Source organism: Bombus vancouverensis, chromosome 2, assembly GCF_051014615.1.
Source record: "Bombus vancouverensis nearcticus chromosome 2, iyBomVanc1_principal, whole genome shotgun sequence".
Taxonomy (NCBI): domain Eukaryota; kingdom Metazoa; phylum Arthropoda; class Insecta; order Hymenoptera; family Apidae; genus Bombus; species Bombus vancouverensis.
Window position 1 is genome coordinate 2,230,640 of NC_134912.1, and position 25,297 is coordinate 2,255,936.

At 34.8% G+C, this 25,297-nt stretch overlaps 3 protein-coding genes and 1 long non-coding RNA gene across 5 annotated transcripts in view; 3 read left to right on the forward strand and 1 right to left on the reverse strand.

The window, feature by feature from the left end:
• Positions 1–81: 81 nt before the first annotated feature.
• On the reverse strand, positions 82–895 carry LOC143302376 (tubulin-specific chaperone A-like). The gene is made up of 2 exons (XM_076624269.1): positions 584–895; positions 82–313 (listed from the first exon to the last, which is right to left on the reverse strand). The coding sequence occupies exons 1-2, from the start codon at positions 711–713 to the stop codon at positions 87–89; spliced, it is 357 nt and encodes a 118-aa protein (XP_076480384.1). The 5' UTR covers positions 714–895; the 3' UTR covers positions 82–86.
• A 615-nt stretch (positions 896–1,510) lies between these two features.
• On the forward strand, positions 1,511–5,024 carry temp (protein prenyltransferase alpha subunit repeat-containing protein tempura). Its single transcript, XM_033346624.2, has 2 exons — positions 1,511–1,644; positions 2,675–5,024. The coding sequence occupies exons 1-2, from the start codon at positions 1,568–1,570 to the stop codon at positions 3,897–3,899; spliced, it is 1,302 nt and encodes a 433-aa protein (XP_033202515.2). The 5' UTR covers positions 1,511–1,567; the 3' UTR covers positions 3,900–5,024.
• A 141-nt stretch (positions 5,025–5,165) lies between these two features.
• Positions 5,166–25,297, forward strand: part of LOC117163909 (uncharacterized) — an 85,774-nt gene continuing 65,642 nt past the window's right edge. Inside the window, exons 1-4 of one of the 2 annotated variants that reach the window (XM_033346618.2) lie at positions 5,166–5,966; positions 12,405–12,599; positions 14,119–14,380; positions 17,273–17,500. In XM_033346618.2, the coding sequence (XP_033202509.2) occupies positions 5,882–5,966; positions 12,405–12,599; positions 14,119–14,380; positions 17,273–17,500 (770 nt within the window). In that variant the 5' untranslated portion in view covers positions 5,166–5,881. The remainder of the gene's footprint in view (positions 5,967–12,404; positions 12,600–14,118; positions 14,381–17,272; positions 17,501–25,297) is intronic. The other variant, XM_033346620.2, reaches the window with a different exon arrangement.
• On the forward strand, positions 5,973–6,985 carry LOC117163911 (uncharacterized). The gene is made up of 2 exons (XR_004465529.2): positions 5,973–6,270; positions 6,359–6,985. It is a non-coding gene; the product is annotated as an uncharacterized LOC117163911 (long non-coding RNA).

Sequence of the window (25,297 nt, forward strand, 5' to 3'; positions counted from 1 at the left end):
TTTACAAATCTTATATTATCTTACATGAAAATATAGTTCTTTCAATTTTCGACAATATCTTAAAGAACTCAATAGGCTTTGTTTTTTTAACACATCTCCATAATTTCTCCTTCTTTGGGAAGTTGAGCTTCTGCACCTTGCAATACCTTTTCTGCTTCTATATAATCTTCAACCTCTTTTAAATCTTGTTCTGTGTCTAAAATTTTTTTAAGTTCTTCGAAAGCTTTAACAAGACGTCGTTGACAATCTGGTATCATCATGAGAGATTCTTGAAGTACTTCTTCTTGCTTTTTTATATCATAACCATCTTTATCTGTAATAAAATTAAAGCGAGATAACTATTACCCTTCAAAGAAATAGAAATAAAGTGAACTTTTTATTGCATCATCTCATGTACTGAATACATTTACAGGCATAATAATGAGTAATATATCAGTTGTTTAATCAAGTAAATATTTCAGCATATTAAATGAAAAATAAAAAAGGATATGAAAATGTTTGAATAAATAACACAGCTATTGAAAGGATCGAAATAACAAAAAAATACAACAAACTTTCGACTGCATTTTTCAAGTGTTCTCACCCTGTTCCTTTAATTTTTGTATCCTTTCACGTTGCTGTGCTGCTTCTTTCTCGTAAGTGACTTTTTCTTTCGCGAGACGTTTCACAACTCCAGTCTTAATTTTTAGAGTTCTTATACGAGGATCAGACATTGTTTTAATTTAAATATTTTACCTCAGATGCAGGGAACGAAGCGTTTACAGATTAAACGAGTTTTTCCTTATAAGGTAAGATGAATAGCTATAAATGAAGTGAAGAGGAACTTTGTAACGTATAGGTTATACCGATTGATAGCCGGAGACTCCTCGTCGTATTCCATTAAGTTATGTTCTTATGACATGAACTTATCGAGAATGTCGATTATTTCAATCGATTATCTAATTCACGTTTAATGTCTTTCGAATTTTGAAAAATAAAAATATTACGTTAAAATCAATTAGCGTAAAACTTACATGAAAAAAAGTGTGTTCTTCATGTTTTAAAACAAATATCTTTTGTGAGTATTAATGTATCTACTTATTGTTTTAAAAGGGGAAAGTTTTTATTTCGATTAAATTATTATTTTAACAGTTATTGTTATATTGAAATGACAGAGCATTCTGCCGTTAATATTTCTATAGATATCAATAGTAGTATAAGTCATTGTTCTATAAATATATATATAACAAGATATTAATTAGCCTGATGTTTTAAAAATAAAATAATAAGCTACATGTTTATATTATTACATCTATTTAATTTGTTTTCTTAGAAAAAGAAATATATGTAGATTTAATATTTTCTTAGCACAATTCAGAGGTAATAATTTCGCGCCATTTGATTTCGAACATTCGAGACTTGCAGTAAACTTCAAACAGTATCGCAGTATATCCCCCACACTTCCGCAGAAAAACGCTACATCGTGCCTGCATTGAAAGGTGCAGTGAGAGAAACAGAAGGGTTAATTGTGTATCGGTTTATACCTGATTTCCCGAGACATGTAACGAATAATAGTGACAAGGTTACAATGCAAGACGATATTTTCCCAGCTGCAGAGAAAATCCTTTCCGACATCGAAAATGTGGTGAAGAAGAATCCGTCACTGTGAGTGTTTTCTTAGATACATTACGAGGGCGGAGTCTTTAAAAATATCTATGAAATGTACCACTAAATCCTTAGATTTTGGTCTCTTAACGTGTTTATCGTATAGACGGTGCAACGTTTCACATAGCGTGTTTTAATTTTGATAAAATTATATCGTAACATCATCGTTGTACATTTTAATCGGACATAAGCATATACGACGCTTTGTAAAAGGTTTGCATAGTAAATACAGTATTAGCAATGTTGGTATCTGGTATTTACGATAGGAAACTGGCGCCATCGCGATTATTAAATCTTAATACTTACTATTGAACATGCTTTCTCTCTTTCTCTCTCTCTCTCTCTCTCTCTTTCTACTGTATAAAAGTGCATTATATATATATTATAACATGTATGTATATTGCAAGTATTATAACTGCATGTATCACGTATACCATATACCAATAACCAATAATGATAATATATATCAAAGTAAATTCAGATATGTTAAAAATATAATTTTATAACAGTATGTACACATATGTACATCTAAAAAGTGGTACTATTCCTACATTATACTATAAATATTCTTTATGTTGTTATGTAATTCATAACATTCCTTCTGAGATATAATTTAAACATTTTTTAAATGTATTGCCATATCCGTATTTATTTATATTGAATAATATTTAACCCTGATAAGCTCTGTGAATTTTTATGTTCTAACATATCTTTTATTTTAATAAGCATATAGTGCTGTAATGCTTGAAGAAAAATTGTAGTATAAAAGTTAAACTAGAAAAAAACCTACTCTTCGTATAATTTGCTCAAACTTAAGAAATTCTTTAACAATAGAGAAACGCAATTGAGTCGAAAATGATCTGAAGGATATAAAAGGGTTAATAACAATTTTTTAGTTCAGTTATATAAATTGGACATATTTGTTGTACATTGAAAATCGTTATTCATTATTTAAGTTACTTTTTACAGCAGCAGTTGATAGAATGCGAGAATTCGCGTGAGTAAAGCCTTGACTCGTTTGCAATTTCAGGAAGAGTTTCGAAATAATTCCCGCGGAAGACAATGAGAACAAATCGCCTGTATTCCATCAGGAGGACTGTCTCGGGTTGGCGTCGTGGTGCGTGCAACCACTGTACTGCTACGCTTATCGTCGTCTCTTCGAACTTCGGCAAAATAAACACAGACGGGAGGAACCAAGCACAATAGCAAGATGGTTACTGGGCGCGTTGTTATTGAATCCAGACGTCACGACGTTTTGGAATATGCGTCGGGAGTTAGTAAGGAGCCACAAGTTGGAAGCACCCGAGGAATTCTTTTTCTCACGATTGGTGCTATATCATAAGCCGAAATGTTTCGAGGCGTTTGCCTATCGGCGGTGGTTATTGTCGTACATATTGAACAGTAAGGATGGACATTACGATCCGGAATCGGTGGAATCGCCCTTCTGTAGGGAACTGGATATAGCGACTACGTGCGCGGACAGATACGCGAGCAACTATCATGCCTGGAGTCACAGGCGTCATGTGATGACTCTTCGTGAATCGTGTGGATTCGCTTATCCGACTCTAGAGACAGAATGGAAGAATTCGCTGGCATGGTGTCAACGACACGTATCGGATTATAGCGGGCTTTCCTATCGACAGTTCCTGTTGAATAAGTACATGTTCGAATTGAAGGAACTGCCGAGGGAACCGTTTATAAAGTGCCCGGATGTCGGGGAGCAATGGAAAGAGGAACTGTTCGCTTACGTTAAATCGAACATCAGTGATACAGAGGACATGCATCAATTGCAGAGGTTATTCGGTAGAACGAACGCGGAATTCAGAGCGACTACTCCTTCGTCGAGAACGAAACAACATCAAACAGCGTATTTCCGTTCTTTGTCATATTGGCTGGAAGAATGTCGCGCGAATGACAGTGCTATTTGCATGTATAACGATCACGAGGCTCTCTGGTGTCATCGTAGATTCCTCGCGTATCTTCTCCTGCGTTTTATGGCGACGAATCGTTTCTGTCGCGAAGATGAACACAGTGTCGACGGTCAATCCGATGACAGATCGGTTGAAAGAAAAAATGTTCAAAAATTATTAGCGGACAACGATGTGATGTTGTGCCACAATTTTCTCGTGCAAGCATTCCGCGCGTACACCAACAAGATCGCTGATCTCGCCACCAAACGGGATCAACACGAGAAGATGTTGGTCGAGAGGTTCTTTAAATTTCTTCAGAGTATCGGGTTCGAAATCAGATCGTGATTTCGTTGAGTCGAGGTTGTACTTTGGCATGGCGGATAACATATGCGCAATAATCGATATGCATTGATATGCCATTGTAAAAATAACGCAATAACTCTCTTATTCCGTATTCCACGCAGACGTAATTCCTAGCCGTATACTTTATTCATGAATTGTATCTCAATAATGCTCTCTCGTGTGATCTGTTTGCGCGGCGAATTCTGTGCGCGTAAATCAGTGCTGTCCACGAGAGGGGCCCCTTATGTGACTTTGTCCCCCTTTGCGTGTCATCATATTATAAGAGGAAAAGAAAAAGGGGAAGAGATCAAATATTATTTCTTTCTCTTTCTAACTCTCTCTAAAAACGAACGGATATAGGCGAGAAACTCATATTGGTAGCGTGTATGCGTAGCATATGCGACAGAGTGGCAGAATTCTTCTCTACACTCTGGAGTTGAAATTGAACAGCACTGTCACATAAATAAATGATATAGAATCGTTTACGGTAACGCAAGATCTAATGTACAATGTAGATGAAAATGGAATGAGTATCGATACTTATTTTTGAGACATTTACCGCGTATTATTTAAGGATATTTTCAATAACCGAGCACGATATGTCGTGTCGTGATGAATTAACGGAGAAAAAGAAGAAACCAGAAGTTGGGCGATGTTTGATTTTCTAAACGTTGTCCGACATTTGAGAGAATATGTACCCTATGGTTGTGTGGTAAATAAGAAAAAAAGTGTCTTTTGAGGCTATAGGGAAGTATTATCACGGGATAAATGTGTATAGTCGAACGTTGATGAAGTATGATATGAAAAAAGAAGAAAAATGTTAGTTTTGTAATCATGTGTTTTTAGTCACCTTGTAGAATAACAGAGGCCCGGTAACGCAGGCCGTTTACGTCGTCAGGCCAATTGTTTTGACGCCACTAGTACATATGCGACATTGGCCACGTTGTCCTCCTTTGGCACGACAACCTAACCAAAAATAAACCTTTCGACTTTTGACTGAATTTCCGTCAGTCTACCGGGAACGGTCGTTAAACGCGTGCGATCGCCAGATTTCTTGTCCACCAAGTCCTATAACTTCCGTTTCATTGTTACATGTTAATAAAGTTCAGTGAACCCTGTCGACAACAATTCTTATCTTTTCATGCACCGTCCACCGATGCAGCTCCGCCTTTGGTACATGTACATATGTATCTCGTATAGGTTTTCTCATAAAACGGACTTGGCCCTAATGCGACGTTCCATTTGTCTTGACCTTAATCTTTCAATACCCTTCAACTCTCGCAATTAACGTTCACACGTGCAAGAAAGAACAGAGAACGCAAAATTCGCGGGAAATTGCACGTCTCCAATAGTATGATTACAAACGTTATTTTCGTCGATGCACGTGAAGTCGATCCAAGAAGATACCATGCATTTATTCTTTTATGTAATTGTACTGCATTTATGAAAACATGCTACAATTAATGATTAAGAACATCACTATTAAATGCTGTGGGATATAGTAAGAATACCTATAAATATCGCTGTTTTAGTTCTTTCGAGACAGTTTCGTGTCTTCCAATGTACAATAATGCCATCCTACATATTTATATACGATATTAACCGACATATGATGATTCTAGTTAGTAAGCAATCAACGACACATTCGTCACTCAAACGATTAGTCGGTAAGTTTTGATGAGTTGTATGCAATACATTGATATACGTTCAAGGAATCAAAAGAAATTCGTATATTACATTACACATATCATTGTCAATGGATTACCCTTAATATATTGTCGAAACTTGCACGTGACTATTGTCTATTACGTCCATTGGTCGATGAGTTCGATTGTGCCACGAGGTACGACGAGTCGGTCGATAGGTATCCTCAGAAATTCCACTCGAGGAAGCAACGTGACAAGGTGTGCAGTGGCGGGTCGGACGAGTTGTTTTCTCTTTGCTTGTTTATCCAAAATCGAATACATATATCGGAAGGCGAATCGATGACGTCTGATGACGGATCCACGTTTCAAAATAACCTCAATGATTTCTCCAAACAGAACCAGATGGAAATCGCTCAAAACAAAGGTAAGCCGAACTTTTTTCGTTGCTTATTACATTAGCTACGATAACCTTATAATAATCAACGATCGTTTAGTCAATAATTAATTTTTGGAAATTTTTTTATAAAATAATTCATTTTAATACTTTTATTGTTAAGACGTCATAGGTTATAAACGTCGTAGTATTTTCTTGGTTTGTTGGTATTCATGGATAAGTAATTACTATTTTATATCGATGTTCTATACCGCGCGAGTATTTATAGCTTGCGTTACAAGCGTACCTAGTTGGAAGATTTGAACGTTGGCGGAAAGCTCGATTTTTCAATTAGGTGAATTTAATTATTTTTTAGATGTTTAAGTATATCATGTTTGATTATTTTTATTGAAACTATTGTTCTTTGCATTTTGAAATCTTAGATATATTCGCGAGGACATTGTCGCAATACACCATACGAAATCTCTTACGTAAAAGGTTTGCAATGCTGTGAAAGTAGGCAGTAAGTGTTGTTTGTTACAATAAAAGTGGGCGAATCTTATCTTTCTGTTGATTACGCACAATCTTTAGCTATTAAATTATCACAATGTTTAACGTATGTTGTATACATCTTAGTGCAATATAACATATTTATTAATTAAAATACTAAGCTGCTTTTTGTTAAATTATACTTTTTATTATTACAAAGTGCACTTCATCCTTAATGAAGTATTCGCACGAAATCAATTTTTATTAATAAAGTACTATCATAGTTAGAATTTGATACATTCGTATGAAAAACTAGGATTAAATTAATGATATTGAAACTAACAAAATAATTTTTTACACGACATAGAAATTTGTTAATAAAATAATATCATAATTGGAATCTGATATATTCATAACTTTATTCACCAGAAATCAATAATAAAATTTAACGAAAAATGATTATGTGAAGATAGAGACTAATAACATAGTCACATAAAATTGAAACTCACTCAAAAATAATATTGGAATTCGATGTATTCGTTGTAGAAATCAGTAATAAAGACAGAGAATTATTAAACTTTGACCTATTGTTGAATTAACCACATACAAGTTCGCTCCTTCCCGCTTGATCCTTTATTCGTAGACTCGGCATATGTAAGAGAGTTCAGAACTGCTCCACTTTGCGTGTAATAGTAGTTAGGATGTAAATTTTATTAAACAGCAATTCACGCGAGGAAGAAGTTCGCCGCGTTTTGATAAACCGACGAAAATCCTTTAAGGGAATTAATGCATTATTAGGCAAGAGACCCGCGTAGTGTTACTAATAAAAAATATTCTATTTAAAACGTGTACGTAAAACAATAAAGCAGCTTTTCAACGGATTTCTATAATTTTTTCTGGGATTATAAATCCCTATTTTTAATCTAGGAGTTAGAACCACGAATGAAGACGATGAGTCTCACGTCTTCATTCATGTACATTCTTTTAAGCGAAGACAACGACTTAGGTAATTAAAAGAAATTTTTCCTCTTGATAAAAAATTCAATGGCTTTAGACATTTGTTCGTTTATTGAAAAAAATAATTGTAATTATTGTGTGGATGCTTACACTTTTGTAGACATCCAATAATATCTCATGTATTTTTGCATTTTCTAATTTCATTCTACATTCCATAAATGCATAAATACCCATAGTTCAGTTGGTTCATCTTTCCTTTTAATATCATAATTAATATAAAATAGAAAGAAATGGAAGAGTTGAAGAAACAGATTGTAAAATTAAAATAGAAAAATATGATAGAATTTATACGAAACTATTAATATTTTGCATTAATAGTATTAATACTATTAGAAATTCTAATTGCATTTGTAGCAACTCAATTAATCCCATAAGACGATCTTCTTTTTAATGTTCCCGTTAGAAAATTAAAATTCTATTATCTACAGACATTACACACCGTAAATCATAACGGTTTAAAAATAATTTCCTAACTATTGTATACGATCGTAACATTATCTTGTTATCGTTTTACAAACATGTTACAATCAGAGACATTGTCTCGAAGATATCGTTGACATCGTGCATATATGCATATATAATAATATGACCAGAGGATAGATGTTCGACATATAGTATCTACCATTATTGTCAGACGAACTTTAACTCCACAGTGACTACCATCCATGTAACTAGCACATTACAAACAGGAACTATTCGTTTACTTTACGTATTAAAATACCTATGTAGATACCTTTAATTACGTTTAATATAATTTTTTTTTAAGTTATAGTTACTTATAATAACACGAAATCGATAAACATACAGCGATATGTATTTAAATTTTTCTCAGATACTAAACATTTTTTCTAGTAAACACAATTTAAATATCAAGTATTTAAAATTAGAAAGATATGAAAGTGTACAATATAATTTACTAGATTTATATTTAACGTCAGCTTTGTAGCTGGAAATATAATAATTACGTTTGTTTTTTATATTTGGGGAGGATCCTTTTCCCACAAATATATATATATATATTTATAGATAAATATTATGATATTGTATGTGACTTATCACACTTGCCCTCTGTAGTATTCACAAAACCAAATATTTATAAGAGACCCCGTTATATTTTGACTCTGACGGTAGTAGCATTCACGTGTCGTCGCATAAATCTATTTCAACGTTTCGTTCCCCAACAGAGCAACTGATTCCATATAAATGTGACAATTTTCAATGCAATGCAGACTGACCTTCTATTTTAAGATCGGTTTAATCTGTCGTTGGCATGCTCGCCGTAAACAGAGTGCACATTTCTTCGTGCAATGCGTTTCATTACAAGTGTCGCGACGTACATATATATGTATGTATGTATTATGCTCTGTCGCTTAAATAAACACATACTTCATTTGCGTAGTTTAGAAAAGCGTGTTATGTCAATTATTATGAAACGCACGATGAAGTCTGTATATAGATTTATCTTGTCAGTCATAAGTACTAGAATATTGTATTATGTCTATTCATTAGGCACTTGAAATACACATACATTGCTCATAATCATCCAAACATTTTAGTTAATTTGTAGCGACAATAACTTTACGTAACAGTTAAAGAACATAAAGAAACTCAAATACTTCCACAATTATAATAGAAAGCGAAAAAAATGCTAGATAGGTTTTTTCGAAGGAGAGCTGTGCTATTTGATACAAATTTGCTGTTTGCCATTACTTTTATTTCCTAGTTGTTTTATTAAAAATCTGTTATTTTAGTTATACAGGGTGGTTGGTAATTGGTGGTACAAACGGAAAGGGGGTGATTCTACGCGAAAAAAGAAGTCGAAAATATAGAATAACAATTTTTCGTTTGAGGCTTTGTTTTCGAGAAAATCGACTTTGAGTTTTCGCTCGGTACGCGTGCACTTTATCACGTCTCGTTATTTTTCCATCGAGGCAACGATCTACAGTGAGATCCGTTATAACGTACCGCAGGCGTACCCAGCGAAAATTTAAAGTCGATTTTCTCGAAAACAAAGCCTCAAACGAAAAATTTTTATTCTATATTTTCTATTCTATATATTCTATATTTTCTATTATTCTATATTTTGAGGTTTAGGTGACCATCTTGGGTCATCAGCTGTAAAACACGTGTTCGTTGTAGCAACACTGAAGACCAGAGTTTTCTTATACCAGAGTATAAGGACAACTTGATGAACATAATGCATCAACAACTAGTAAATACTCGGCGGGTTCGCTAGCTACGCTCGTAAAGGGCGTATGCGGTAGTAAGATGTCGCGAGTTCGAGACCACTCCTGGACAAGCCAAGGTGGAAAACCAAATATCATCTTAGAACGTATATACAACGGGCAAGTGGGGCCCCCCCCTTGCCTATAATGTTGTAATGCTTTCTATGAGTGTTTGGGAAGTACCCCCGGAGATACGGTCACTCGTACACCTTAGGCCCGCCCGTGGGGTTTTAGCCGATAAAAATCCGCCGGCACCTTTGTCCCGTCCCGTGCGATGAGATAAGGTGTTCGGTGAAGATTTCCCCACGTAAAAAAAGAGGCTTTTTTTCTTTTTTTTTTTAATTTTTCCATCGAGACAACGATCTACAGTGAGATCCGTTATAACGTACCGCAGGCGTACCGAGCGAAAATTCAAAGTCGATTTTCTCGAAAACAAAGCCTCAAACGAAAAATTGTTATTCTATATTTTCGACTTCTTTTTTCGCGTAGAATCACCCCCTTTCCGCTTGTACCACCAGTTACCAACCACCCTGTATATTAGATATCGATACGTGTTTTATAGAACCCGAAGCTTCCTCGATTCGGTATATTTCTACCTCCTTTTGTCAAAATATACTAATGTGAAGATATATGTAATATTTTTTCACTTTACAAAATATGTTGAGATATTTGAAAGTTTCTATGTTTTTTTACATGTTAAGTAAAGATATATAGTGTATAAAAATGTACAGTCTATTACGAAATATGCGATGACTGAATATTTTAAATTGAATGAAGAAAAACAAAGATGGCACAAAAATTGCGTATATAATAAAACTTCAATTTTCTCTAATTTAAAATATTATAATTATATTTATATTATATCATATTAATATTATAATTTTAATTCTCTAATTAAAAGGAACAGAACAAACGCCGTAGTCCTTATGGCTGGCATCGTCTATCTCTGTTTCGATTCGATTAAAAATAATTTCGCATAGAATCTGTTCTGCTTGTCGTGAAATATGCAGCTCTGAACTCGCGACTTTCTCTGTGAGGAACGGACGTGCATATATGTGCTCACTTAATACTAATTGAGACCGAATTAACGAGCACACGAATAAAATGGAACTTGAACGTGCTATCGGTCGAGCACCGACGATATTATATTGTAGTTATCATGGTACTCTTCGATCCGTCAACTCTTGTTTTCTTTATCGTACGTACTTCTTCATTATCGGACTACGTCAACTCGTGGTCTGTTGTGTTCTAAACCTTGCTGCGTTCTTTTGATCATTTTCCAGCCAATCGTATTTTCTAACTTGAAGAGGTTTTCAGTATAAATAAGAAATATATTAGCTTAAAGTTGACAGTCACTATATTCTAGCATTACTTTATGTTGGCTCTAATAGCTAAATCGGCTAACTTGGCTCTAAAAATAAATTCTTATTTGCAATATCCAATACTGTATTCAATTTTCTATTAAGAAAATTATTTGTTATTTTTTTTGACGATTACATCGTTTGTTATTTGAATTCTTTAATCAGATATATAAATGGCTTGAAATTTTCCTAAAGTGCTAGATACGAATAGAACAAATTTTACAGGTTATTTATATCTTTGTAATTTCGAAAAGAACAATTCCCTTAAAACTATTTCTCTATGATTATCACGTAGTTTCTTAAAATCTTCTAGGTAAGCGAGAAGAAAGTTTCCGCTCGAACGATTACTAATCTATTCCAAATCGTGGAAGTTTAATGTGATTACATTACTATGGAATTCCCAGATGTGTGCAATTCCGGAAATAATTGTGAATCAAGGAAGATACACGAACGCATACGTGTCGCAAAAATGTTCAGGGAAATGCGGCAATCCCGGGAAGGACGCGCGGCTTATTGCCAAAAAGCGTGATTGTCCTTGTACCTAAGTGAGGCATTCGAGTTTTTAGTTGTTAGTCAGAGGCTTACAGAATCGTTTTTCATACTTTGTTATGTAATTCCAGTATTTTCGATGAGCAAAAGATTGGTAATTTTTAATACGACTCATGCTATATTTATAATATAAGTAAAACCGGTATAAAATTAGCAACAAAAGGATTCTTATCTTTTTCGATTTAGGGAGGATTTAGGGAAATAATTTCGAACTCTTAAAAAATAATATGTACTTTCTAAATTTTGTATATGTCTATCCTATTTCTTTAATGATCTTCTTTTGTTTTTAATGTATTTTGTCACACGTTGTGACTCGTGATTTTATCCTCCAAAGTCATTTTTTTTCATCTTCGAGTCCATCGATTTTCTCTTAAATAAGGCTGTATATTTTTTTTATAAACTAATCGATACACTTTTTATTGTTTATGGGAAGATATTGAAATACTTGTATCTGGAAACGATTAGATTTGAAGATATTTTATCTTTTTATATGATAAAGATTTTATAGATATAAAGGTTTCTTATTTTATTTTGTAAAATTAATTGTATGAAAGACAATGAAAATATAAATATAGGTTTTAGGTCTTTCTTTGTTTTCCATATGATAAGTTTCATAAAATTAGAGTTGATAACTTTTGTGTAATACTTCTTTGCAAATAATATATGATATTAACATAAATATTAAGATAAAAGGCGAATCTATTTATTATAAAGAAATATACAATTATATCCTAAAAAATGTCAAAATAATCGTATATGTTTATTTATACATATTTTTATTAAAAAAAATTTTTATTTTATTTTATTTCATTTCTCAAAGTTTCTTTAACATAAGCTTTTTCCTTTAGATGCTTCTTCCAAAATACTTCGGCCACGAAAGATGTTAATACAGACGAGCGTTAATCTTCTCATTTCGTCGTATTCGACTTCTGGGCGATTTCTTTACGAAATTCGTGCAGCGTCTTTGTATATTATATTTCGTGTTTCACTGCATCGACCATCAAGGTTATTTTTTAACGCTCTGGGAATTGATCAGATACGAGGTAAGCCTGAATATGCACGAACGGATGGATGGCGTTGATTTGATTACAGAAGCATGTCTGTAATACGCTCACGTAACTTATGAGAAACCGAAGATATAGTACACTAATGCTAAGGTTGACGTGATGCAATAGGGTTTTAAACGAATTAAAGCAGTGTCGCCAAGAATAGGCAAGAAATTTGCTAATATCAGCACACCTGTTTCTTAAACATCATTTGCTTCTCAGCTCATTCGGTGGACCTTTCGTTTCGCATAACTCAATTGCGATTTTACACTTTGTCGTTCATCGATATATTCAGTTGATTTTATCGTCTATCGGTCTTTCGATGAAAAGGAACGTATGTACCTGATAACAATGTCAACACGAGGATTCTCAGGTGAAAAACGTTACTGTTCATGAAAGGAATGAAAGTAAGAGTGTTGTGATGTGTCATCTGTATTTATAAATGTCCATCACATGTAGTTGAATGTCGCTTGGAGCTTGGACTATGGACTACATTTTGCATCTTTATCGTTTCCACTTTCGACGGTAGTTGAATTTGTTTTTAACATTGAAGTTGGGCAATTCCGAGTCTTCCGTTGTTCGAGCAGTAAATAATTATTTTTGAAGAGTGTTTCTGTGTATTTTTCGCATAATATCGGTTATTTTAACAAGTGTTTCCGATAACTGTAATTTCGATAATAAGATTTTGGTTAGATAGTACTAACGAAATAACTTTTAATAAAATGAAAATGTGTTTCAAAAGTAAATTCTGTTTTTCAAGTATAAAAATATTACGACTATAGAAATTTTCTTTCCCAAGTAATCCTTTATATGTTAATGTTTTTATCGAACACATGTTTTGTTTTCAAATAAGGTTATGGTATGTATAAAATGTCTTATCTTTAATCGTAAAAATATATATTCGACAGGAACATAAGAATTCATAGAAGAATATATAATTATTATAGCATTCATAGTATTATATATAGTATAGTATAGTATAGTATAGTATATATTATATGTTATTCACAGTATTTATTCCTTTGTATGAAACAACTCGTTCAAATTAACCATCTTTAAATTACTTTATACACATCATGTGCATTCAATTTCACATACTTCATAGAAATCGAAATGAATATCATCCATAGTTATGTCGAGAATTGTGAAATTAACATAAAACTAACCTAGTAACCTAAACACTTCTACTCAGTTTGTTATTCGCCTTATTAAATCGATGAACATATGGAACAGCATATCTTTAGCTTTTTATTTATTTACTTTTTAATTTATTTATATACATATATCCATTTTATTTATATTTTTGTGTTTTGCTTTATATTTTTAATTTGCTTTATACACTTGCATTTATCTTTCATTTGTTTATTTACATTTTCACATTTATTTCACACTTAACATAATCGCGATACTTGATTTAAGACAAACTCTCAGAATATAAGAAGATATAATTTAAATCTTTTATGAATGCAATTTCCTTTTTAGTGTTTAAATAAATATCTCAAGGAACTTTTTTCAGACAGCGAACTAGGAACGTTTCGGCGAACTACATCCCTCAGATTGGCAAAATCATCGAACTCAAGTACCGTCAATAGCAATCAATCGTACGTGTCGTCGAACGATGGAAAATCATCGGTGTTCATGACATGGACCCCAGATAAAGGAGATACCATACCAGTTCGGCCCGCCAGGCACTCCGCACCTGCGATCGACGCACCTGCGCCGGAATACCTCGCCAGAAATCTTCTGCAGCTTGGCTGTCCCGCCGTGTCAATGCCCACGTAAGTCTCTCTGATCTATCGTGTGTGGACTAGTAACGGTTCAGTGGATCCCTCCGGATACATTCGTGGCAGAGATAGCGATTTCCGCAAACGCAATCGTCTCCGCGTTCTCTATCTCTCGTCTGGGATAGGAATACTGCGCATTTTGTTGCGAGAGGCTGACCATTGAGTGGTGCATAGGGTGTGTTACTTTAGATATAGGAGGATATAGGACCTCCCGTCCAGTGAATTTTGTGGAGATAAAATTATTTTGAGAATCGAATATTGTGATTAAAAACATAGAGTCGGATATGGTTAGGATAGCGGTATAATAAGTGGAAATAACATAGTGAGATCATAAATTAAAGCATTAAACAGAGACAGTCGTCGATGTGTCAATATTTAGGGCTGTATGTATCGCGTAGAGGTCCTCTGAATTTTAGGCTACCAAAGTATTTCATTAAATCTGGATTGGTTACAGTGTTTGATTAAGATTATGATATTATAACGTTGTTGCTTCTTGTTCAGTAACGATCGTTATGCAAATAAAACTTAATATAAGATATTAAAGATTAGGACAAATATTTTTTGCACAAGGAATCTGAGTTGACGTCGTACGGACCTGAACCAGGCTCAATGTCCTTGCATTTTCCAAAATGTCTCAAATTACTTGTTTTGACACCCAAAACGTGTTAACTAATTGCTGATTAATTTTAAAATTACATATCCTTTTTAATTATCACGCGTTATTTCTACATATGGTCATTTTTGTTTCTGGTATTCTACAAATCGTTCATATAGAATCTCGAATTTGCATCTTGCACTTCATCGTCGAATATATTTCGTTTTATTGAATGAAAAGTTCCTAGCTCATCGACGATACAAATATTTTATACAGATTAAAAATTCAGGATCACAGTCATAAAAAAATTTCGATCCAATTTGTAGACAACCCTACGACAGAATCAAAAATTTTCATTTGCGCTGGACCCGCGATTCTTCCGCTACGCTCCTGTCAGTCATCGCGATGCACACCGGTAGTTGCTTAATGAGGAAATTATTCTTATTTCATCAATCCATGAGGCAATTAAACGTCCACCGTAAACTCGTATCAGCCTAAGACTGTGCACGTGTATCGCTCTGTTTCACTCGCGCTATTGCGGTCACCACGCAATAAAGAGAGACGGAAATAGATTGGGTTAGTCCGGGAAACAACATCGCGATCAGCTGACCGATACCGCGGTCCCTCTATCGGCCGTTTTTCCGAGATAGCGGTGTGTGCAGCGATGCGATCCCATCGTTTCAGTTAGATCGCATACATTCCCACGTGTACACACGTTTACAAATCAACTCGTCTATATAGCTATACAACCAGCAGCGTGGTGTTCGGTCAATAGCTGGCAGGACTGGCGCAGACGCGCCGAAACAGCTGAGTGTGCGTTCACGTACATCCAATGGTGCTGTACCATTGGCGTACATCCGCGAAAGCCTCGTCTAGTAGCGAGGAGTCGCACGAGCGCGGACTGCAGCACGTTCGGCACACCGCATTGCTGTATTTTCACCGCAAACTTTTGTTGGAATCACGTAGTCCACGTTGTATACCCTCGCACTTTGATCGAGAACAAACCAAACGAGTTTTGCCTATTTTCAAAATACCCAAATTGCGTCGAGATGAAGGAAGTTGGTGCATCGTGTTAGAAGAGGGATTCTTCGAAAGGTGGTTCGAATCTGTCGGTGGTTAGTCTCCGAATACAAGAGGAAAACAACAGGAGGAAGAGGATTTGCGAGAGAAAAAGTATTTATATGTCATCCGATAAAAGTTTCATTGATCTGCCGAGCAGCTTCTCAGAGAAAAATGATGCTGCAACGGTATTGACGTTCGAACGTCTCCACGAAAAGTTGTCAAGGTCTTCGTTGTTATGTAGCATGAAGACCGGAAGGAGTGGACAGGAAGTCTGGAGTAATTGAAGCGACTATTCGTGAGTCGTGGGAGAAGACCTAATTTTTAATCAGTTTTTGTATGTGACTGTGTAGCCGTGTAACGTGGGACAGTGGCGCCCCTCTACTGGACTGCTAGCTACGATAACACTCATCGCAGGTGTGACTTTTTAAACTCGTTTCTCGTGTCACCCATTGCGTCCCGTGTCCCATAACGGTATTTTGGCCAGCTATGTATTTCTAGACGTCACGAAAGTTACTAAATCACAGACTCATTCTTATATTCGTCGATTATGACTCTATTAAATAGAATCGATTTTTCATGTTACAAATAAGAAAGAAACTTTCTTTCTTTTTACCTTGTGCCCTATTATCTTGAAATTTACGTCACATAGAAAAAAACGAGCCTTAGTGCGCGTCGTCTCTGTAAGGTTAAACATGTCATCGTTGACGTATGTGGATCATTTCCTTCCCGTTGTTGCATCTAATATAAGCTCTTATTATTCTATTTCCTGTCTATTTTGGTGTATTTTAAACTGCAATATTTATTCTATTTTCGACCTCAAAGCAACTCTAACATTAGATTGTTATACGTTATTTCCACAAATTTCAAACAAAAACTTTCTAAAAATCGTTAAAGATAAAATTTGCTAAATCCAATAATAATCTTATACTAATTCCTTCGGAGCAACTTCATAAATATCAAAAATCGCAATAACTATGCGACAAGTCACGATTATCGACTGTCGAATTAAATTAATTTATCGATGAGTTGGATTTGCGTCGCTCTGTAATCAAATCCGTTGTTTGCGACCAGTGTCGTATAAATTTCAGATATCATGCAGTGGTCGTTGGATAAAAAAAGAGCATTTTTAACGAGGAATTCGGAGGGAGACCGACAGTGTATTAATTAACGATATTTAAGATAATGATCGTAGACCGATTTAATATTTCGAATGTATCGTCTTTTTTCAGACCTCGTGGAGGAGTAGGATCTGAGCCTCCGCAGAGTAGCGACAGCGATGAACATTCGACGACGCATACCCAACAGCAACAACAACAACAACAACAACAACAACAACAGCAACAGCAGCATAGTCATGGGCATGGGTATGGACAAGGACAGGTGGATATCTACAACTTGCCCAAAGTCCAGGTGTCGGGACCATCGAACATTGATGAATCCTCTTCCGTCGTCAATGGGTAAGTCTGATGTTATCCTTTTTCATTTATTTCTGACGATGATCGTTTAAAGTTTATGATCATCAGCATATTGGAAGTCTGATGCACTGTAATAACGTAATTTTCCTAGAAGGCTGCGGATGTTTATGCATTTATGAAAAATTTGAATGTGCCAGAATGTATATTATATGGAAAGATATGAGAAATATCCAAATATTTAGAATAATATTTAGAAAAAAAGTTCTATTTAGATTTCCTTTCCTTAGTTGTGTCTGTGTTATCCGTGAAGAAATTTAGAAGTGAATTTACTCTCGGGGAACTCTTAAACAATTGAACTAATATTATTAGCGAAATTTTACAAGTCTCAGAAAGTACCAATATACATATTTTCTTATGTAACAGATATAAGTTTGGTAACAAAACGGATGAAATGTCAGAAATAAATTGTACAAATTTCAAGTTATTTGATTATCCTTTCCTAATGAATTATTGTGCAAGAGGATCCAGAAACTATATTACAAATAACGTTCAAAATAAATTATTTTTATTTATTGTATAAAAAAGATGAGAAAAATGCAGTGCATAATTCATCTAGATAAATATAACCCTTTGCAGTTGAAAAAAGGAACACAACTCTATAGTTTACTTACTCTAGAAACATACAAAATTTGCATTGCAAAGCCAACCTAGTATGTTGTCTCAAACTTTCTACTGCATAGTTCATCACTCATTTGACTTTCCTTGCAAATGAACCCAATATTCTGGCCTCGCATTTGCACGTATAGTTTTACATAAGACTGTTAGTATATTCTCTTAATACATATATCGATCGTCAGTGCATCATATTTAGTACACCAGGTTGGAAATTAACACTGACTGCTTTCAAGCCACATAGTCTGTCCGCGATGTTACCCGTTTTCTTGAAACTTCTCCACAAGTCTGATCGTGGATTATAAACGAATTTATTTGCACTCTGCCTGTAAATATTATATTTTGAAAAATATTTCGCTTTACGCATATATTTATTTAATGTTTCGCAATATTCTCAGGTCAATCGTCTTTGAGATACTTTGAGTAACGAAGTCACTGATACACTTCAAATAAAAAAGACACTAACTTAAACTTACAATGATGCATTAAAAATACTGTTCTCCGAACGTTCTTAAGACCAGCTCGTAACAGCTTTTCACGATAATACCTGTACTTGACTTCCAGTTTAGCAATCCACGTAAGAGAAAGAAACATGTGTTCTACGTTAAAATTAGTCGCTACGTACGTATTGTACAGGTTTTGATTAAATCTGTATATAATTCGATATGATGTTGATAACGCCCAATATAGACAGGAAAAGGTGCATCGTGGTTTCGGTATGTTCTATCACGTGGTTCGTTGACGTTGGATCGATTCGTTCCGCATTGCAAAGCGATAATATTTTTAGCAAGCCCACCTGATATCGCGACATAAATAATTTTTTCGATAAGGAAAACGCGAGAGTTCCTCTCTGGCTTCGTCCGGTTACGTAACTTGCCGAGTTCCATCGAAGTGTTTGCGTTTCTCGTGGAATGATTTATTTCCAAGCAGTTAAGAAACGAGCAAATAATTGCGATAAAATATGCATGCGGCGAACCATAGCATCAACTTCCACGAAAATTTGACTGCTCTAGAAAGATAGCTCGTGCGTTATGGAAATTTTCCAGAACCGGATGTTCTTTGACGTGGTATAGTAGAAATGGGATTAACTTTGGCATTTTTAGGGAATTACAGAGTAGACTCTTGGTTATCAGAACACGAACTAATAGAACGAAAGATGTTATCGGAAAACTTAGAGATGGTTCCTTGTAAAGAGAATGCCAACGATAAATGCTTCGCCCTTTGCACCACGAATTTTATTTCGATTTCGTTACCAGCAGCTCCCAACGCTTTTAAGTGTTTTATTTGAAATTTACTTTAATTAAAAGATAAGACAATTTAAATAAATAAAGGGAGAAACAAATTCATTTAAATACCAGTTTTATTCACACTATTGTTGCATTTTGTAATTTTTAAATGTATGATATATCTTGAAACAATTTCCAGGATGCAATCCTGGTTTTCTTTCGCACATTTCACAAAAAAAGGTGGGACTGAAAGAATGTCGAGTGGAACTCGACAAAGGAGCTCCTGAGATAAAAATCGAGTCACACTCGACATAGAAGTGCAAAGGGTTAATAAGTACTTCTCCAGTTACTATTTCTTCATTCGTCCTTCTCCTGCAATCTAATAAAGTTTAAGGAAATCGAAGCATTTATTACCATAATTGCAGTTTTCTGAACTCCTGTGTCTACTATTCCAGTACATTTTTTTATCCTGATAAAACAATAAGTTACTTTATTTAAATCTTCAAATGATATTGCGTTTGTGCAACTTTTACGAGAATAATCCTATACGTTACCATTAAAACCGTGCAATACTTGTTTCCTACATTCTTCGTATAACACACAGTTTACTATTACAGATTAAAATCATTCGTAATCAATATGACCTTGCTACGTCTAAAACGGGATTTCTTCCATCCAATCCAGTTTAAATCGGAGAAAAGTCACTTTCCTTTTGCGTTTCTCCGCCAGATTTAGACGCGATCAATTATTACACGTGTACATACACTTCCGTTCGTAAGTAATTAGGACACTGGTTTCATGCGAAGTACGACAATGGATCTAAAGTATCAAGGAAGCGAGTTGGAATTTTATACTCACGCAAAGTTGCAATTCAATGTACTATGGGAAAAGGAAAGATTTATTAAGACTACTTTGTAAATCGTAAAGTTGTAAAAATTATGTATAAATTTTATTAAAAGTTATTCCCGCGGCTTCGCACCAAAAGGAGAAATAATACGGTGGCGGGCCTTTTTTTAAAACGGTACTTGCGCGTAAACCGTTACACGTCGATGAACGGATTTTCCATTAGTAAATAAGCCGCAAGCATTGGTCACTTATTTTTAGATCAACTTTTATACAACCAAGGTTGTGGCATCCATCGATCTAAAAATATACTCTTCTGGAAATTCCTTTTTATTCGACTTATCGATTGCCCGTAAGGTAGTTCGAACGATTGCTTATGAATCATTTAACGTCGCTTGTCTTCTAATCGTGAAAATGTACATGAAACGCTGATTAAACGCTCGAGGTTCTACCACGCTTTCTGAATCCGTGAAATATTTTCACGTTGAAATCTTAAAAATCTCACATTCTTTTATGTAAGTATTCGTCGTCATCTACACAATGCAAAAATATCCCCTCGATCCCCTTTATCGTAAAACAAATAAAAAGGGGAGGGTAAACATTGCTCCGAGAAGGATATAACGTTTGTCTTTAGTATCTTTTATGATCTAATTAATCCTCTCATATCCATGGACGAGAAATCTCGTGACGCATTTCCATTTACGCTACAAACGAAATATCTCGAGCGTCTGTTTTGCGATATTTCCAATTGGATGTGGTTTCGGTTAAAGAAAAGATAAAAAAGATATTTTTGCAAATGCAACATATTCTACGTTCAGCATTGCCAAATTCTTTCGTTCCGTTGATTTTTGTTTGAAACGATGAATAAGATACTAATATTAAGCCTGGACGTCTTCAGGGACGAAGTTATTAAGGCCACAAGAAGGTAAATATTTTTTAATTTTTAGTTTTAATATTTATCGAAAATATGTTTGTAAATATCAAAAAAGTTAACAACTGAAAATCGCTGAAATTGAAAAAAAAATTGGGATAATGCTTTTTATGTACGATAACCTCAAATTCCAAAAAGTTTTCTATTCCATATAATATGTACATCTATAAAAATGATCTGTGACAAGTATTCGAAAATTTTTGTATGTCTTTTTTTGTATGTAATTACGAACTCCATGTTTGTGAAACGGGTGCAAGAAATAGAATCGTCTGTCGTCGTGTGTTCTAACGAGCGTTTCGTGGAAGGGGAAAAAATGAGCAAAGTACGAGGGACGGGAGGCTATTCGAGATTCTTGCGACAGAGTGCGGAGAAAACCAGCGAGAGACCGAGTAGATACAATATGTTGTGTATATGGCAGCGTTTTCTAAATTTTTTCGAGTTTCGTGTTATAACAGTGAAATAATCTACCTGCATTTAAGTAAAAAATACTTTTCATACGATAAGGACTCATTAAGAGCCATTGAACGAAAACACGTTAAAAGTCATTAAACCAAAAGACGTTAAAAGCAGGTTATACAGGGTGGTTGGTAACTGGTGGTACAAGCGGAAAGGGGGTGATTCTATGCGAAAAAAGAAGTCGAAAATATAGAATAAAAATTTTTTTTTAATTTTTCCATCGAGACAACGATCTACAGTGAGATCCGTTATAACGTACCGCACGCGTACCGAGCGAAAATTTAAAGTCGATTTTCTCGAAAACAAAGCCTCAAACGAAAAATTTTTATTGTATATTTTCTATTCTATATATTCTATATTTTCTATTATTCTATATTTTATTATCTTATCAGCTGTAAAACACGTGTTCGTTGTAGCAATACTGAAGACCAGAGTTTTCTTATACCAGAGTATAAGGACAACTTGATGAACATAATGCATCAACAACTACTAAATACTCGGCGGGTTCGCTAGCTACGCTCGTAAAGGGCGTATGCGGTAGTAAGATGTCGCGAGTTCGAGACCACTCCTGGACAAGCCAAGGTGGAAAACCAAATATCATCTTAGAACGTATATACAACGGGCAAGTGGGGGGGCCCCCCCCTTGCCTATAATGTTGTATTGCTTTCTATGAGTGTTTGGGAAGTACCCCCGGAGATACGGTCACTCGTACACCTTAGGCCCGCCCGTGGGGTTTTAGCCGATAAAAATCCGCCGGCACCTTTGTCCCGTCCCGTGCGATGAGATAAGGTGTCGGTGAAGATTTCCCCACGTAAAAAAAGAGGTTTTTTTTCTTTTTTTTTTTTTAATTTTTCCATCAAGACAACGATCTACAGTGAGATCCGTTATAACGTACCGCAGGCGTACCGAGCGAAAATTCAAAGTCGATTTTCTCGAAAACAAAGCCTCAAACGAAAAATTGTTATTCTATATTTTCGACTTCTTTTTTCGCGTAGAATCACCCCCTTTCCGCTTGTACTACCAGTTACCAACCACCCTGTATATTGAAGATACTATTTTGTAATATGTCAAAGCTAAAATGGATATAATACATGTAAGAAGTTCCAAACATGAATTATTAGAGATATTGAATATCCATCCAAACCTTGAAGGCTTTTAAGATTTCCAAGATTCGTCGAACCTTTAAAGACGTAAGACGATGTGAGATTTAAAACTCAAGATTTGAAAATTATCTAATATAGCTACTGGACGTCAATTTTATTTGACAATTCCTTTTCTTTTTAATTCTATAGTACAATAAATTTCATGCCTGAACTATTTTGTGGCTGCATTTTACAAAAGTAACGCCAAACTGACGATATAGGCGTCATTCTTTATGCTCCTCGTATCAGGGCGAAGATTAACATAAAAATATAACTTGTTCGTTGTCTGCTCGACACTTGAAAAACTATGTGCATTAAATAAACAAAATTTATATTTCTACTAACTAGAATAAGTATTTTAATATAGTATACTAAAAAACGACCACTTGGTTGTACAAATGAATAATCTTAAAGAATAAACTTTTTGTGAGTGAGATTCAAAGTTTACTTAAAAAAAGGTACAACAAGTTGTTCAATCAAAACATTCGTCGTTGCTTTCTATAATTTTAAACCGTCCATCGAGTGATGAATTCCGCCACGGAAAAATGCTGTGTCTTCGGACAGGAACCAGTCATCAAGTCATTTTCGTACCTGATTCGTTAATTGGAAACGCATATCGGATAAACCATGTTGCATCGATCGGAACTGGTAGTAATCCAAAGGAGTAATGTCTAGTGAATAAGCTGGCTTGCTCGCAGCAATTTCACAAAAAGTTCTACTTTGTCCGTCAAAGCTACAGAACGCAACGACAAATACTTCGATCGAACAACTTGCGGTATCTTTCTTTATATAAACCTTGAATTTGACTGAAACATTTGGATTATTCGTTTGTACGCGTAATGCAAAGAGCGATTATCTCTCGACCACCATGATGTTCAAATATCAATACGAGCCGCTGTATGTATTAATTAAAATCTTGTACCAACATCAATTAACGATGGAAAAGAACAAACAGAAGCTGGAGATAGAAAGAGAGTAAATTGTCGAAAAAGAAAATAACGATGGAACATTGTGTAAAGTCGCATGGATTCTCATATACAGCGTTTTATAGAGCTTTGTTTTCGAGAAAATCGACTTCGAATTTTCGCTCGGTACGCGTGCACTTTATCACGTCTCGTTATAACGGATCTTACCGTAGATCGTTATCTCGATGGAAAAATAAAAATTAAAAAAAAATTCTATATTTTCGACTTCTTTCCGCTTGTACCACCGGTTACCAACCACCCTGTATAACAAACGTCTTAAATAGTAATCAATATGTAGGATGTGAGTTATTTCCAAATGGATCGATATACCAATTATAGAAATGAATTTTTAATTTGTGCTGAATTAAACTAACTCCGGTCGATCTAATCCGCTTATCTGAATTTTAATTTCTATTATATGAACGAACTTATTGTGCGTGTGTGTGTGTGTGTGTGTGTATTGCGACCTATCAATAGGTGGCGATCACTCTGGTTGCAACTGTTCGGTTTAGGTGGCGAACCTTGAACGATATTGACGCTCAAGGTGGAGGTAGATTAACCCCTTGCCATACTTTGACGAGTCTGACTCGTGATGAAAATTTTGAGCTAAACCTGAATATCGCGAGTCAGGCTCGTGATCTAATTTTGAGCCAAACCTGAATATCACGAGTCAGGTTCGTAGTCCAATTTTCATGTTAAAATGTTAACGTATAAAAATATTAGTATATTCTAATAATTAATCTATATTTATATCTTTGAAAATATGATTTTGTAGTATTAATTTCTGTAATTTTGTATGATAATTTATGAAGCATTCACCAAAATGCAACCTTGGTTTATGCTAAATCGAATGCGATGACAGTGTCCTCGTCCCTATCAGTTTTGGAGCACAATTGTTTCTTTCAGTTGCTATTTGATTTATTAGCTCATCGGTAAAAAATATCTTCAAAAAATCTAACGATTTTTTACCATTTGAGGATACTTGCGGCCCTGTAGATTTTCCGCCGACTATGAATTTCATTCTTGGTAGCGTTTTGCTAGATTCTTCACAAACTGTCCATTTTGAATTATTAGAATCACTTCCGAAAAACGATCGATCTCAATGACCAAATACTGGCGTATTTCCCCATTATGAGGAAATTGCACAAGGGCTAAAAAGAAACTATTTTTTTTACATGTCTGACATGGCTCCATTTAATACATATATTATGAAAAAGCAATTAAATAATCAAGGAAAACAATCGTATGTGAAGTATAGAATAGATGTAGCTGAGGCAATTTTAAAACATGTACAGCTAACTGATTATACAAAACGTGGGAAATCCGCAGAAAGTACAACATCATTACAAGCACAATATTGGGGTTATTTCGCGAAGCATATTAATAGAACGCCTAAAAAGAAGCACCCAACTAGAATGTGTGAAGTTTGTTACAAACAGAAAAAACGAAGCGAAACGACCTGGGAGTGCGCAAAATGTAAGGTAGCTTTGCATTTACCGGAATGTTTTATAAAGTACCATACCATTCAGGATTATTAATTCTTAGATTTGTGAGTATTTCTCAATAAAATATGGCTTCGTATAACTAAATTGTTTATTTATATT